This window comes from Peromyscus leucopus, chromosome 16_21, assembly GCF_004664715.2.
Source record: "Peromyscus leucopus breed LL Stock chromosome 16_21, UCI_PerLeu_2.1, whole genome shotgun sequence".
Classification (NCBI taxonomy): domain Eukaryota; kingdom Metazoa; phylum Chordata; class Mammalia; order Rodentia; family Cricetidae; genus Peromyscus; species Peromyscus leucopus.
Window position 1 is genome coordinate 36,000,237 of NC_051084.1, and position 16,032 is coordinate 36,016,268.

At 56.0% G+C, this 16,032-nt stretch overlaps 1 protein-coding gene across 2 annotated transcripts in view; it reads right to left on the minus strand.

Annotated features, from left to right (window-relative positions):
- Positions 1–16,032, minus strand: part of Pald1 (phosphatase domain containing paladin 1) — a 67,755-nt gene that overhangs the window by 19,874 nt on the left and 31,849 nt on the right. For both annotated transcript variants that reach the window (XM_028886167.2, XM_028886168.2), the window contains exons 3-17: positions 13,753–13,855; positions 12,180–12,359; positions 10,839–11,003; positions 9,797–9,957; positions 9,570–9,645; positions 8,702–8,853; positions 8,319–8,418; positions 8,084–8,188; positions 5,600–5,695; positions 5,118–5,246; positions 4,390–4,506; positions 4,154–4,309; positions 3,668–3,850; positions 2,544–2,684; positions 2,266–2,337 (exon numbers count right to left, since the gene is read on the minus strand). In XM_028886167.2, the coding sequence (XP_028742000.1) occupies positions 2,266–2,337; positions 2,544–2,684; positions 3,668–3,850; positions 4,154–4,309; positions 4,390–4,506; positions 5,118–5,246; positions 5,600–5,695; positions 8,084–8,188; positions 8,319–8,418; positions 8,702–8,853; positions 9,570–9,645; positions 9,797–9,957; positions 10,839–11,003; positions 12,180–12,359; positions 13,753–13,855 (1,936 nt within the window). The remainder of the gene's footprint in view (positions 1–2,265; positions 2,338–2,543; positions 2,685–3,667; positions 3,851–4,153; positions 4,310–4,389; positions 4,507–5,117; positions 5,247–5,599; positions 5,696–8,083; positions 8,189–8,318; positions 8,419–8,701; positions 8,854–9,569; positions 9,646–9,796; positions 9,958–10,838; positions 11,004–12,179; positions 12,360–13,752; positions 13,856–16,032) is intronic.

A 16,032-nucleotide genomic window follows, 5' to 3' on the forward strand; every position in this document is an offset into this window, starting at 1 on the left:
CTACAGAGTGAGTTCCAGGACAGACTCCAAAGCTACACAGAGAAACCCTGTCTAAAAAAAAAAAACAAAACAAAAAACAAAAAACAAAAAACAAAAAAACCCAAATAATAATAACTTTTAAGAGGATATCAGGGTAAAGCAATGGCTTAGCCTTTAAGAGCATGTACTGCTCTTATAGAGGACCTGAGTTTAGTGCATCAGGTGCCTCACAACAGCTGGCAACTCCAGTTCCAGGGAATCCAGCGCCCTCTTCTGGCCTCCAGGAGCACCTGCACTCATGTGGACATACCCTCACAGAGACACACAGGTACATGCAATTAAAAAATAAAATCTTTTGCCAAGTGTAGTAGTGCACAACTTTAGTCCCAGCACTCAGGAGACAGAGGCAGGCAGATCTCTGAGTTCAAGACCAGCCTGGTCTACAGAGTGAGTTCCAGGACAGCCAGGGCTGCATAGTGAGGCCCTGTCAAAACAACAACAACAACAAAAATACTTTAAAAAGTACTAAACCTCTAAACTGTCATGTCACCTCTGCCTGTCACAGTCACAGTTTAGTGAAACAGACAGGAATCCTCAGTCTTTCACAGCACATTAACAACAGGGAAAATCAGGCTCCTGAAACATAAGGCACACACAGTGCTGGCAAGCAGAGCCGGGGAGATGATGGGAGAGCCGGGGAGATGATGGGAGAAATGGGGAGATGATGGGAGAAATGATGGGGAGATGATGGGAGAGATGGGGAGATGATGGGAGAGCCGGGGAGATGATGGGAGAGATGGGGAGATGATGGGAGAGATGGGGAGATGATGGGAGAGATGGGGAGATGATGGAGAGATGGGGAGATGATGGAGAGATGGGGAGATGATGGGAGAGATGGGGAGATGATGGGAGAGATGGGGAGATGATGGGAGAGATGGGGAGATGATGGAGAGATGGGGAGATGATGGAGAGATGGGGAGATGATGGGAGAGCCGGGGAGATGATGGGAGAGATGGGGAGATGATGGGAGAAATGATGGGGAGACAGATGATGGGAGTGCCAGAGAGATAACAGAAGAGCCGGGGAGAACTAGGAGAGCTAGGGAGACAATGTCAGTGAACCACAGGAAGTACTAATGGTTCGAAATGCTCAGAGTATGTCAAAAGCACGGGTGAGGTCTCTTACCAAGATTCATCTTATTCTTACTTTTTAATTGTTGGACAAGACGTTTACCCACTGAGCCATCTAACTGCCTGCCCCCCATGTAAAAAGACAGGATCTTTACATGTTCCAGACAGTCCTCAAACTCAGCAGGTAGCAGAGAATGATCGTGAACTCCTGATCCTCCTGCCTCTACCACCCAGATGCTGGATCACAGGCATAAGCCACCACTCCCACTCAGGATATGTGATGCTGGGCTTAAGCCAGGACTTCCTCCATGCTCACCAAGCATCTATCTTATTTACTGCCGTGGTAGGGGTCCAGTGCAGGGCCTTGAACATGCCGGGCAAACACTCCACCACTGAGCTACACTTATGTATTTACTCAAGGTTTCACTGTGTAGCCCCCTGCTGGCCGGAAAGCTGCTATATAGACCCGACTGGCCTCGGATTTGGTTTCTGCTAGCACAGTTTGTCACACTAAGAAAAGAAAAAAAGAATCTGAGCATTCACCACAGGAGAAAGACGTTGTCTCAAGAGGAGCACGTCCAAAGGCCCAGAGGCACACGGGATTGGCAGTCTTGACCTCTCGCCCAGAGGTCAGGGAAGCAGGACTGTCCGTAGGTCAAGTGGCAGGCATGGTGTCACAGTTACCAGGCAGACAGGAACTATAGCTGTGATGCCATTCGCTGGTCAGCTACAGACCAAGCGTGCAGGGAGGAGTCACACATGTGATACGACACACGGCGTGTGGCAGGTGCATGGTACATGACAACTGGATCTGAAATGTTAGTGGCTGTCCGAGAGCCAGGGGCCCTGAGCCGAAGCAGGGGGATGCAGGACAGAGCAAGTTGCAGCCCTGCATGGGGCACCAGCCACAGCTGAGTCTCAAGAAACTGTGAGGTGGGTTATCAACAACACTATGAAGACCCCAGCGCCCTGGCCAGCCAGGGAAGGGTCCAGCCCCGGCCTACTACGGCCCTGTGCAGAGAGGCTCAAGAGTCAAACTGAGGCAGAGTCCGTCCATCTGGGAAGCAGAAAGCCAGCCCCACCCCCACTAAACCGCCAGCAGAACCCAAGATTCCAGTCCGCATAACACTCCCGGAGACCCAGGGGGCACACCCACCTGAAACTCGCCCTTGGTGAACTTGGCATCAGGCACGCTCACCAGCTCCTCCTCGCCCACCTCGGGACAGCCCTGAGGGATGACAGACCTAGATGAAGACTCTTCCCTCATCTACCACCTCCCCACACCCGGAACCCCTACTGGGGGGGTCTGTCAGGACCGATGGGAGGGGCCCCAGGATGACATCAGGCATGACCTCTGCCCTTCCACACTAGCCATAGCCAGCCCCACCCCTTGCTTGGGATGACCTCTGACCTCACTCGGAAGGCCACACCTACCCCGATGTGCCAGCAGGCCAGGACAGCCACCACCATGGCGGTGGTGGTCCGGCCCTGGCCGCTAAGGCAGCTGAAGACGAAGCCTGTGTCCGGGTCCTTGGAGAGAGCAGCCCGCACGGCCTCAAGCAGCCGGTCAAAGTCCTGCGGCGACGAGACCACAGTCCGGGTTCAGGGGTGTCACTGGCTGACCCCCACCCAAATGGTAACCCCAGTTTTCTGTGTCCATGTGCCCCATCCTACACATAACCTTGTCCCTATACACACAGGACCACACGTATGTGAAAAGTTGCATGCATTCCTGTGTATGTCCCCATCCCAGGCACCCAGGACTGGGCATATGAGCAGACACAACACACTTCAATATGCCAACTCTCCACCTGGCGGGTCATGCTCAGGTGTTCTCCAGCCAGCAGCCCAGTCCCTGCCTGGGAAGGAACCACGTCCTGCCTGAGCTCATCCAAACACTTAGAGAGCAGCCATCAGGGGGCAGCATGCCACCAACCGTGAGTCCACGGAGAGCCACGCAGGCAGAAGGAAACAGCCCTAAGTAACGCTATCCCAGTCACATCCACAAGCCACACAGGCCAAGCACACATAGCCCACAGATGTACCGACACCTGTAAGACAAACCCCAGAGGCGGCTACAAACACCCTTCTGTCACAGATCGACAGCCGCCACATGAACATCACCTCAATCACACAGCCGGATCCCACAGGGTTTTCTCCATGAGCCCCGCCCCATGGATGCACCACCTACACACGGCCCACAAACACAAGACAGATGCCATGAACCCCATGGGAACCTATACCCGCACAACCAGGGCACCATGCATCATATATCCATCCCTCCAGCACATCCCGTTCCCTGTAACACATGGTACACATGCCTGCAACACAAGACACACACACACTGGCCCCACAACACAAAGCATATGCAGGTAGAATATACAATGAATGGGCATGTGCACTTGCACACACACACACACACACACACACACACACACACACACACACATACACGACGGTAACAAGCTTCTGAAGCCACATATGAACCCCATTAGACAACCCCCTGGCCCCATTATAGAGTTGAGCTGCTCTGGTTCCCCAGAGGCCGGGCCCCTCACCTCCTCCCGGGGGGCACAGAAGTCTGGTACGGGAATACGGTGGTAGGTAAGGCCAAGGCAGGGCCCCTGGTGCTGGCTGAAGACCTCCTGTGTGGTCAGGCACTTCTGGAACCTGGGGGTGGGAGGGTTCTTCGTGTTGGGGGCAGGAGCACTCAGGTAGGCCTTCAGCTGGGCCTCCAGGGCCTGGATAGGGGCAGGACAGAGGGCAGAGGCCACTGAGACAGGCCTGAGAGGCAGGAGCCATGACTAGTGCTGGCTTCCCAGCTCCAACCTCAGGTCGGAACCACCCCAGAGGGCAGAAAAGCCACAGGAGTATGGGGACATGGGAAGACAGGAACAGGCCTGGAGCGGCAGCTGCCTGAATCATCCCCGCCTGGGCCCCAGCTTCTCAATCTACACAAGAAGGGCCCTCTGGCTCTCCCTCGTCCCCCTTCTCTCTCAAAGAGCGCCTCCCATGCAGACCATGTAAAAAGCCAGAAACCTTACCTCCAGCTGCTCAGGGGCCAGGGTTGGTCCGGGTGGCCACAGGCTGTGGATGTGACCATCACACTCCAGGACAACCTCCTCCCTCAGGTTGATCCAGACCACCTGCCGTAGTTTCCTCTTGGCATCAGACAGGTAGGCCAGGATGCCGCCTAGGGCCTGGGGGATGAGGGGCCGTCAGGGCCAGGGCTAGCCTTTCCCCTGCCCCATGTTTGGACCTGGGCCTGGGGAGCGGGCACCTTGGCACTGGGCTGGGCGGTGCCGTAGATAGGCATGCGAGGTACACGCCGGAAGTTGGCGACGTCCATCTCTCTGACGGTGCTGAGCTCATCCGGGGAAACAAGATCGTCTGCTTCCTGGAGGAAGGACACCAAGGCTGAAGTCCACAGTTACCAACCATATCCAGCCTCAGTGGGCAAGTGTGGGGTGGGAACAGTGTCCTGCTGGGTGCAGGGCGTACATGGCTGGACACCCGCAGCCTTATTGGTGCCCTGGCAGGGATGTGATGATGCACACACTCCAGAGAGCGCCAGCTCTGATATCTTTTTTTTTTTTTTTAAGATTTATTTATTTTTATTATGTATACAGTGTTCTGCCTGCAGGCCAGAAGAGGGCGCCAGATCTCATTACAGACGGTTGTGGTTGATGGAGAATTGAACTCAGAATCTCTGGGAGATTAGCCAGTGCTCTTAACCTCTGAGCCATCTCTCCAGCCCCCCAGCTCTGATATCTGACAGTCCAATCTGACTCTGTTGTCAAAGCTCTGGGCTTTGAGACTAAGGAAACAGTGCTGGAACCACAGCCCGAACATGGCGCCCGAACGCGGCACATTCTGCTCCCGCGAGACTCCCACCAGCCCCCCACCACCACCCCACCCCAACCCCCCACCCCCGGCAATGCTTCCCAAGCCCTACGGGAATCTAGAAGTCCTCAGCCCAGCCCATTCCCCAGATACACAGCCACTCACCAGGGAGCCCTTGGCGATGAGGTCCCCAGGGGCCACGGGCCCCACTGAACTCAGCATCACGGGCAGACGGTACAGCTCAGGGTGGGTACACAGCCATCGACTGAAACTGAGGGCGAAGGCCAGCGGGTACTGCGGCCCAAGGCCAGGAGAGACGGGGCATTGAGGGGCGTGGGGCCATCTTGAGCCCTCCCTGCCTAACCACAGAAAGGGAGCCCCAAAATTGGGGTATCCTTGTGGTCCAGGGGGGAAACAAGTAGGTTGAGGGAGGACCAGGATGTTCACCGCCCTGACCAAGATGGAGTCTAGGCCTGGGATGGGAAGGAAAAGGGGCCATGGGGTAGGGGCAGAAACAATACTCATCTGGACCCCTTCTGGCCCCTCCCAACCTTCCTCGGGGACCAACACACACAATACCACGCCATTCCCCACCCCGTGGGGTCCCTGTTGCTGGGGTGGGAAGTTGGGTGCTGCCTCAGGCCCACCTGCTCATGCAGATAGTAGTTAAACAGGACCAGGTAGAAGTACAGCTCCAGGCTCCGCAGCGCCCTCTGCTGGACAGCATGCTGGGTGCCACTTTGCTAAGGATGGGGGGGGGCGGGGGAAGGGAGGGAGACATGGGGTGTTAAGCGTGGAGCTGCCCTCCAGCTGTGTGTAGAAGAGTAGAAAATCCCAGAAGGAGCACGCTCTCTAGCTCCATGGCAGTTCTGCCAGGCTGGAAGTCCTTCCCCATGTCTATCCCATTTGCCGTGGTTTATCGGGAGCACAGAACTCTGTGGTGACCACACTGAGCCAGGGTGGCCCGGGTGCAAATGCTGCCTCTCCAGACGGGGTTCCCAGGCCTGGGACGGGACAAGGGTGAGGGGCAGACAACAGGGCGACTCCTCACCCACATCACATTCCATTTCCCCTGTGCTGTGCTATAGAAGCCAGCACCAACATCCTTTCCCTTTCTTGAGGGAATCAGGAACGCAAGCCAGGCGGTGGTGGTGCACCCCTCTAATGCCAGCACTCGGGAGGCAGGGACAGGCGGATCTCTGTGAGTTCGAGGCCAGCCTGGGCTACAGAGCGAGTTCCAGGACAGGCACCAAAACTACACAGAGAAACCCTGTCTCAAACAAAACAAACAAAAACAAAGCTGTTGAGTGAGTATGCTAGATGGGGGGAGGGGTGGGCCACAGTCTCAGTCATGCCCCTCTGTGTTGCCATGGCAGCATGACAGCATGAGCCCCGGGGGCCCTGAGCCAAGCTCTGATGACCCCTGACCCCTGGTCTAGACTAGGAGATAAGGCTGGTCTTTGATGACCCCCACTGCAGATGCCAGAGGGAAATCAAAACAATGTTGCAAGATGAAACTGCCCCAGGGGAAAGCCGTGGCAGGATGGGGTCCTGAGGCAGGATGGGGTCCTGAAGCAGCTCCTGTGACAGCAACTGGGACCTGTCTGGTGACGGCAGCAGGTGACATTCGGCCCTCTTCATGCATCTTTCCTCACATGACCCCAACAGTCCTCCCGGCTACTTGGCTACTTATCATCACTTGCCCCACTTCTCACACAGGGACATGAAGGCACAGAGCAGTCCCCACCCCTGTAAGTGACACCAGGCCGCTGGATCGGAAGCCCCCCCCACACACACACACACACACTGACTCGGTAGGCCGAGGCAGGCTGACCCGGCCATGAGTTTCGGTGACAGAGCCATTAAAAAATCTTCTCCGTGACAAAAACCCCAAGGATTCACATTAAAACGAGGCGCGGCTACCTCGAGAATCACAAACGTAGCGAAAGAGAATGCCCGGGCAGCTGCCGCCGCCGCCGCTTTTCCTGTTTCTAGTTTCTCAGTTTCCCCATCATGGGACACAGCCCTCGCGGACTTTCTTTTTTTAAGTGTTAAAGAAAGAAAAGATGGTAGGATTCTTCCCGTACACTGTACACAAACACTGTCGGCCCCCTCTTCTCCGCAGAGCTGGGGACAGGGGCTGCGGCGGGCCAGCCCCGCACTCCTCCTGAAGCTGAGGGATGGTCGCGGCCCCGTTCCCCCAGGGAAGCTCCACAAGTTGCCTTTGTCCGAAGACCTCCCGCGTGAATCCCCAAAGTCCCCCAGAGGTCCCTGAATTAAAGGCTGGGTCCTGGGGTGACACCGTGGGGAGGTGACGGGTTCCTTAAGGGGCAGGGCCTGGCGGGAGCTTTTTCCGGTCACTGGAGATGTGCTCTCAAAGGGGGCTGCAGGGTGCTGGCTGCCTCTTCCTTTGTGTCCCCTGGCCATGGTGTGAGAAGTGTTGTCCCTCCACAATGTGCGGGCCAGAAGAACAGAACCAATGAGCCGTGGGCGCTCTCTCCCCTCCCTTCTCCTCTTTCTTTCTCTCTCTCTCTCTCTCTCTCTCTCTCTCTCTCTTGGTTTTTTTCGAGACAGGGTTTCTCTGTGTAGCTTTGCGCCTTTCCTGGATCTCACTCTGTAGACCAGGCTGGCCTTGAACTCACAAAGATCCGCCTGCCTCTTCTCTCTTTCTCTCTCTCTCTCTCTCTCTCTCTCTCTCTCTCTCCCCCTTCTCTCTCTGCTGAACTGAAACACACCATGCAGCCCAGGCTGCCCTCGAACTCGGTCCTCCTGTCTCAGCAGCAGTGTGGAGACCACCAGCCTGCGGCACCCCAGGCTAGCCTTTCCTTTTCACAAGCTCCTGGTCTCAGGCCCAGGTTTCTCATCACCCTAACGTGAAGCTGACTGATGGTGATGATCTGGGAAATGTCTGCGTCCAGAGGTCTCAGCAGGCCCCTCTGTCCATGCTGTTTATTCTGCAGCCAAGAGACCTGCTCAGAAAAAATAAACTTCCTCTTCCTCGTCCTTCCCGCCGGTCCAGCTGCCTGCCCCACCCCCTCCAGAAACTACGGGCGGAGAAGCAGCAGCCAGGAACCATCAGACTGAAAAATCCCAGTCCCGGGCAGAGTCCAGCATGCTCCTCCTGGCCTCACCTGCGCTGGGCTCTCTGGCCGGATGCCTTCCAGCTTCCTCTGGTTCTTTAGGACCTCTTCCTTCAGGTCATGCAGCTCTGCACAGGCGGTGACAGCCCGATCCACCTAGGGCCAGAAAAGGAGGGGACTGTCAGAAGGCGAGTGGGGGAGGAAGAGACACCCCAACACACACACACACACACACACACACACACACACACACACACACACTATCCTGACCCATCCTCTCACTCACCTCCTCTACCATCTTCCTCCCCTGGGGCACCATGCTGACGAAGCCTTGAATCACTTGAAACTGCTCCATGGGCAGGGCTTTGGTCAGCAAGGAGGCAGCCCTGACAAGGTGAGAGTCAGGAGCCTGATGAGGGACAGCCACGCAGCCCTCTGCCACCCATCAGCCACCGGAGGCATCAGATTACAGGCTCCTTCTGAATTTCCCCGGGGAAGGAAGGCCCAGAAGGGTCCAGTGCCTCTCCAGCACACCAGGCAAATCTGTGGCAAATGAGGCAACCATGCCTGTTCTTCCGGATGCGGCCCCATCATCCTGGAGATGGCTTGGCCCTCTCCTCTCCTGTCTGTCCTTCCAACCCCTCAGCTGCCTGGACCCCGGCCACTCACTCTGGCTGGGAGGTGGCTCTCCCATGGTGGAACAGCACAAGAGTACCCAGGACCATGCCCAGGTTGGTCCTGCCCACACCTGACTGGCAGCTGAACAGAAGGGCAGGGGGAAGGCCGTGGGTGTCTCGGAGCCGCAGGAGGCTGGGGGTCTCCTGCGGGAGGGAACACAAACGACTATCAGGCGAGAGTGCGATGGGAAAACCCTGAGACCGAGGCCCCAGGCAAGCGGGAGGGTCAGACGAGAAGCATGGCCGCTGATGTCAAGCCCGCAGCCAGATCTGATCCATCTGCTCCCAGGGCCTCAGGTCCTGCCCCTGCCCGGCCTCAAGGGAACTCAGAGCACAGGCCAGGAATCCCACGGGGTCTGGAATAGGAGCGACTCCCAGGATCTCAGGCCCTACATTGACCTGGCGCCCCTCCCCATGTAAGACAAATTAGGGCACGATCCCAAAATGGGTTGGGACAGAAAGGCTCCCTCCCGTACCCAGTAAATATCAACAAACAAGCCTCTCAAGCTTGACAGAGAAGGAAGGGTCTCCAACACCACACGGCGAGAGGGCAGCCAAGCCGTGGCCAGAACTGGGTCCTCCAGGCGTTAGTGCTAGACTCTGGCATTAGAGAACTGTGGCACGTGTACTCAGGTGTGCGTGTGCACACACAGACGCGTGTACACACACGGCAGAAGGAGGCATACATACATGCCCACGTAAGGACACAGACACCACCCCACACCCCAACAATACTGGACCCTATATACATCACAGATGGAAACGTCCACAGAGATAGCCAGAGGTCACCCCCGACCTTGAGCATCTCCATGGGGACCAACGAGTGCCACCTGTTCAGAACTCCCCTCAGCCCCACTTACCCGGAGGACACTAACAAAGGCATCAAACTGGGCTTCCAGGGGGGCCCCTTGCTCTGGCAGGGGGAGACGGTGATACCTGCCAGGAGAGGAGAACGGCCCCATAAGCCAGGCAACGACTCTGGGTAACAGCTCATGCCCTCATCCCCAAGCACAGGCCTGAGGGGCAGATGGGGAAACTGAGGCGGCAGCTGGAGAGCCAGCCCAGAGAGGACATCAGCTCCGGGTACCTGTAGGTGGGCTGCAGGAACAGCGGCCGCTTATACACCTCCTCGGTCACGTGCACATCATCCTCACCTCGGATGGCCACGGTGCGCGGCTCCCCACGCAGGTCCTCTGTGTTGTGGTACACGTGGTACGTGTTCTCTCTCAGCTGGGCAAAGTCGTGGATCTAGAGTGAGATGCAGGCATCAGAGGGGTGTGACCCGAGCTTGCTAGGCCGCCCTGATTGTCCCTGCCCAGCTCTGGTGACCAGGCCACACAGAGGCTATACACAGGTTTCTTTCCCTTCAAGAGGAGAGTCATATGGCCTGAGGCATTCTGTCCTGTCTTCAGAGATCAGAGGCCTGAGGGCAGCCAGACCTGCATGGGCTGACCATGACCTCCATGGAGGTCAGCCGGAAGGCTCTGCCCAGGGGGGCAGCAGAAACGCACCAAGCCACCTGAATCCCAGGACGGGGTGAAGCTCAGCCAGCTGAAGCAGAAGTAAGAGAGGCAAGGAGAGGCTGGTCCCCCAGCAAGGCCTGGACTTCACCACATACATCTATCTCTGAAGCACTGTGACCCCACGTTCCATTCATATACCTCTGTGGTGGTAGTTATCCGTGTCTCAGAGGCCCCTCCCAAGGCTTTGTGTGGGAAGAGAAGAGGAGGCCCCAGAATCTCAGAGACAGGCCCAGCAAATGACTCCTTAGGACCCCACGTGACCAGTGAGTAGCCAAACTTCAGCCACGGGCGTCCTACCCCTAGATCTCTCCTTACCAGACCGGACCCCTCCCTAAACCAGGATTGGGGCTTGAAGGAGGGGCATGGGGAGAGAGGGACCGAAATAGGCCAGCTGGGAACAAGAGGTCAACCGGGCAGCCAACCGCTCACCCAAGCAGGGCACAAAAGCCGGGCAGTGTGGGCCGGCAAAGGCTGAGTGGCTCCCACAGCCAGAACGGCTGCAGGGGCATGTCTGGAGAGCAGGCTGGAGTCTCCCGCTCAGACATCGGAGGCCAGCGAGGGAGAAGCGCCCTCATCATGTCGGTCGGCACCCCCACGGGCCCTCACCTCTTTCCGGATGGCCAGCTCCAGGCTCTCAGCCTTGACCCCCGGCCCAGGGCCCCTGAGGTTCTCACGAAGGCTCTCCTTGTCTCGGGGCGTGTAGGACACGAAGTCCTCCTCGGCACGCAGGAACAGCACCGGCTCCTCCCGCACGCAGAAGATGATGCACTCCTGTCGAGGAGAAACCATTGCCCCTGTATGCACCGACAGACGCCCGTCCCGGGTCCAGCCGCTAGGCCTTTATCCAGATAGTTCCTCCCTCCTCCAGGGTGAGGCACCGGACCCGTCCCTTCAACAGGAACCCTAAAGAAACTGAAGTTCCGTCTAATCGCCGCCACAGCCTGCCCTGCCCCACCCCCCACTCCCCTCAATCAAGCAAGAATCCATTCTCCTGTCAGGCCGACTGTCTTTTCCATCTCCAAGCAAGTTCTGTTGCCTTTTAACCCATTAACATGTCCGTCGGTCTGTCTTTTCTCTCTGGGTGGACTACACATCACATTCTGGCAGAATCGCATTCTGGCCTTTTCCACAGGCCCCCAATACCTAGCACAGAGTCCTGCGTATATCAGAGCCTGATAAAGACCCCAAAAAAGAACAGGGAGAAATGGCCCCTCCACCAAGCAGTCAGCCAGTGGCCGAGCTACAGCAGCGAGAGCCATCTCCAGTGAGCTGGGGTCACACTGAGAAGCCAGGACCTGCCTGGCACACAGCCCCCCTGTCCTTCTTTCTGACTCGGCCCACTCAGCCTCATCCCAGGCCAACACGGTCACTGCCACAGCTGAGGAATCTGGGGTCACAGCAACCAACCCCTTGGCCTTATCCCACCTTCTTCAGGGAGGTGAGAGGAAGCGTGTGAAAGCAGGCACTTGGGGTCCAATTGCCTGGGGTACCACACAGGAGCCTTCAGGTACCACACAGGAGCCATGTGACCTTGAACAATGCCACTTTTCCTCTCAGGACCTCAGTGTCCTGCTCTGTAAAATGGGCCCCCCCTCTTTTTTTTTTTTACAGAGTTGACAGATTTAGGTGTCAGCTAAGACCACTATGTGGCAGTCTCTGGAGTTGGAAAATGGCTCTCTTGTCACCTCTCACTTCCTCCAAGGCTCTCAGGAGTGGGGGGTGTACAAGAGGCTTCTGACCTTGGGCAGTCCCACCCCCCTGCTCCCCCACCCCCACACCCCGCCACCCACTACCAACAGGACAATGTAATAAACACTCTCCAGTTTCTGCCTGAAGGTTGAGCCTAGGCCTAGGCCACCCTCCCTTCCCAGCCCCAGGTGAGGCACTCCAGAGCCCCGGAAGTCACCTCCTGCCATCAAGGGCCAGCCTGGGGTAAAGCAAGCTCACCTTGTGCCCGTCCTTCTGGAGTTTCTGCAGGACCCTCCTGAACCCCAGGAGGCTGGGCTGTCCCATGCCAAACACAGGGAGTCCGCCCCGCACCTGCCGGAAGTTGGGAGCCCCACAGCTCCCCAAGGTGCCCAGCGTGTCCATCTTCTCAGTGACGTCACGCACCAGGAAATAGCGGCCCTGGCAGAGAGAATCACAGCAGATCAACCAGGGATGCAAGGGTTTCTCTCCAGGCAGAACGCTGTCCTGGGCTCTGGGGGACAGGGAGGGAGGAACTGGGGTGGGGGTGAGAACGTGGCCCTCAAGCTACTTCCTGTTCACGGGACAGACATCTGTGACAGCAGCGGTGTTTGGTTCAGGCTTCACCTAGAAGGTGGCCCTGGCACCAGCCAGGCCTTGAAGAGAGCAGAGGTTAGAAATGCAAGCCAAGGCTGGCCCCAAAGCGGGGGCCTGCAGGTCCCCTGGAGGACAACAGGACACCCTGAGCTCGTAGCAAGGCTCATGGGAAAAGGGTCATGTCTGGATCGAGCCAGAAGATCACTAGGCCAGCTCCTCCTGGGAGCTCCTACCAGTTCCAAGGATCCCAGACCCGGGTGAAACGACACAGAGTGACTACAGAGAAAAGACCAGAAACCTAGCTGGTCAAGAGTTCATTCCTGGGCAGACCGGAATCCTGAGCCATCTCCTGTGACCCCTGCCTGACAGACAAGGAGTGAGTGAGGCCTGTGCTCCCAGACAAACCAGAAACGTCCACAATGATTATCAGGTAGCCAGCCAGCCAGCCAGTCACCCAGTAGCTAGCCAGTCCTACACGGCTCCCCCACCGCTGATCACAGGACAACAGTACCAAACAACAGATTTATTTATTTATTTATTTATTTATTTATTTATTTATTTATTTATTTTGGTTTTTCGAGACAGGGTTTCTCTGGGTAGCTTTGCGCCTTTTCTGGAGCTCACTTGGTAGCCCAGGCTGGCCCAAACAACAGATTTTTAAAACAGCAGGTCTCTGGACTTTTTACCCCCATGAGACATGGGGGGGGGGCGGGGAGAAGGAGCAAACTCCAATAAATCCTAAAACGCTGAAAGTTTCACAGCGGTTCTCAACCTATGGGTCGAGACCCCTTTGCTGGGCCTTCTTCTCCACAGGCGAATTATGATTCCTAACAGCAGCAAAATTACAGCCCTGACGTAGCAATGAAAATGTTATGGTTGGGGGGTCAGCACAACGACGACATCAGGAACTGTATTAAAGGGTCGCAGCATTAGAAAGGTAGAGAACCACCGGTCTACAAGAAGATGGAGACTACCAGACGGGGCAGGGAAGGGGAGCAGGAGCTAGAGTCTGGGGCCAGGACCCCTGAAGGGCGAGCGAGAAGACGGCATGAGTGGTTAAGAAGAGCTGAGGGGCTGGGGCACGGCTCAGTGGGAGAACACTTGCCTAGCTTATGAAAGGCCCCGAGTTCCAAAGAAGGACTGAGAGACAGAGCCAGAGCAGGTGGAAGTGGAGAAGGCGGTGAGGAGGTGGGGTGGGGTGGGGTGGGGTGGGGTGGGTGGGCAGGGCTGCCCTCACCTGCACTAGGTAGTGCTCAGGGGTGGCATCGGAGAGCCTGCCCATCCTGTAATGGGCCTTGAGCAGCTCATCGTGGATCTGGAACTCCTCCTTGCAGTTGTACCTGGCAGGGGCACAGTGAGAACTGAGTCAGGCGGCCTTGGGGTCGGTCCCTGACTCTGCCACCAGAACCCACGGCCAAGCCATCTCACCCCCACCCATGCGGCTGCCCCTCCATCCTCACCACACACAGAGCACCGGAACTGAGACGGAGACCTGGGCGACCCCCCTCCCCATTGCAGACTACATTTCCCAGCCTCCCTTGCAGCTAGCTGTCTTCCTGTGATTAAGCTCTGGCCAATGAGATGCCTGGGAGTGAGGTGGGGCAAATTCTGGGCCACTCCCAAAGGGGGGATGCCTTCTAAGTGTGTCTTTTGCTCCTCCACCCCACCCCACCCCCACCCCCCGGCAGAAGTAGAACAGTTGTCCCAAAAGACAGAGGCACATGCTGATGTAAAACGCTGGGGTACCCTGCATGGTCACGGTCTGCCATACCAGCCTGGACACCCAAATGAGAGGTGAGTATCCGTCTTGATTCAAGCATTCTGTATGGGCAATACTTTGTTATGGTAATCTACCCTGGACTCTGATGAAGACACTGACATTGGATGGCCTATCCCTCAGGCTGTGACTTGGAACACAGTCCCCACACTTCCAATCCTAGAGTCCAGTGGGGTTCAGGCCACAAACTCTGTGAGTCCCGACCCTGGCTGTTTACAGGTGTTTCAATTCCTCAGGCCTAATTATCACGCACAACAGGCCTGCCCACACACACCAGCTGTTTAAAGAAGCCCGTGATGATTTCTGTAGACAGGAGGCTGGGTAAAGGCGCAATGACTAAAGCGGGATGTCTGTGTGCTCAAGACGCAAAGCCACACTGCCACCGACCCAGTGCAGGAGACCTCCCTGCCAGAGCTCAGGCTCTCCTGCTGGGGGGCTCCATACAAAACAGCTGCCTGCAGGAAGTAGTGGGTAAACGGGTGGGGGACAGTGGCATGAGCCGGAGGGACCTGGCTCCTGCTCTGCCTCTACCTTATTAACCCTTCACAGTGGCCCACCCTCTGCCTCCCTGAAACCCATTTTCCCGTCTAACTCAGTTTTCCCATCCATCTGCCGTGACCAGGGCTCTGCAAACCTTTCCTGCAAAGGACTGAAAGCCATCATTTCTTCTGGCTTTGTGGGTCATACAGGCTCTGCTCCAGCCTGGCAATCCTGCCACTGAAGCACCAGATATCAACAGGTGATGTACAAATGGATGGGCCTAACGGTGGACCAATAAAACTTTATTTACATCAGTAAGTGGTGGGCCAGATTTGGCCTGCAGGATGCAGTAGTTGGTGCCTCTACTGAATGATCTGTAAGGTCCCTTCCACCTCAGTCTGCAACCCAAGGAGGGCCGCAAGCACAGCCCATTCCTGCCGGACATTTTCAGGTAGCCAGTAACTGTCTGAGTCACCTGACCCAGTCCCACATTTCCCCTGTCATCTCTGTTTATGCTGTTAAGGAAACTGAGGCCAGAGAAAGAACAAAGAGGCAGAACCCAGGCTCCAGACCTGCTTTTCCCAAGGCTGCTTTCAACATCCAAATTGCCTCTTTCTTTCTTTCTCTCTTCCTTCCTTTCTTCCTGTCTTTTTCTTTTTCTGTCTTTCTCTTTCTCTTTCTATCTTTCTTTCTCTTTCTTTTTCTTTCCTTCTTTCTTTCTCTTTCTTTTTCTCTTTTTCTTTTTTCCTTCTTTCTCTTTCTTTCTCTTTTTCTTCCCTTCTCTTTCTTTTTCTTTCTTTCTCTTTCTCTTTCATTCTTTTTCTTTTTCTTTCCTTCTTTCTTTCTTTCCTTCTCTATTTGTTTGTTTGTTTAAAGATACAGTCTCACTCTGTAGCCCTGGCTGTCCTGGAATTAGCTATGCTGACCAGTCTGGTCTTGAACTTACAGAGATCCATTTGCCTCTGCCTCCCAAATGCTGGAATTAAAGGCATGCACCACTCCACCACCCAGCAACCCAAACTAACTTTCACTGTCTGTCCAGTCACTTTTGTGTGACATTTCTTTTCTGCCTTCATCCCAAACACAGTAATTGATGGTAATTACTGCTTGTCTGCCAAGCCCTGGGGCTAGCGGCCTGATCACTCCACCCCTGGTCTTCTTTACACAGAAATCCCATCTCCCAGGGCTCTGCCGAATTCATGTGTGGAATGTATTTAATTCTTAGAGCCCCATGTCCTTCTTCCTGCATTCCAGGAAGGT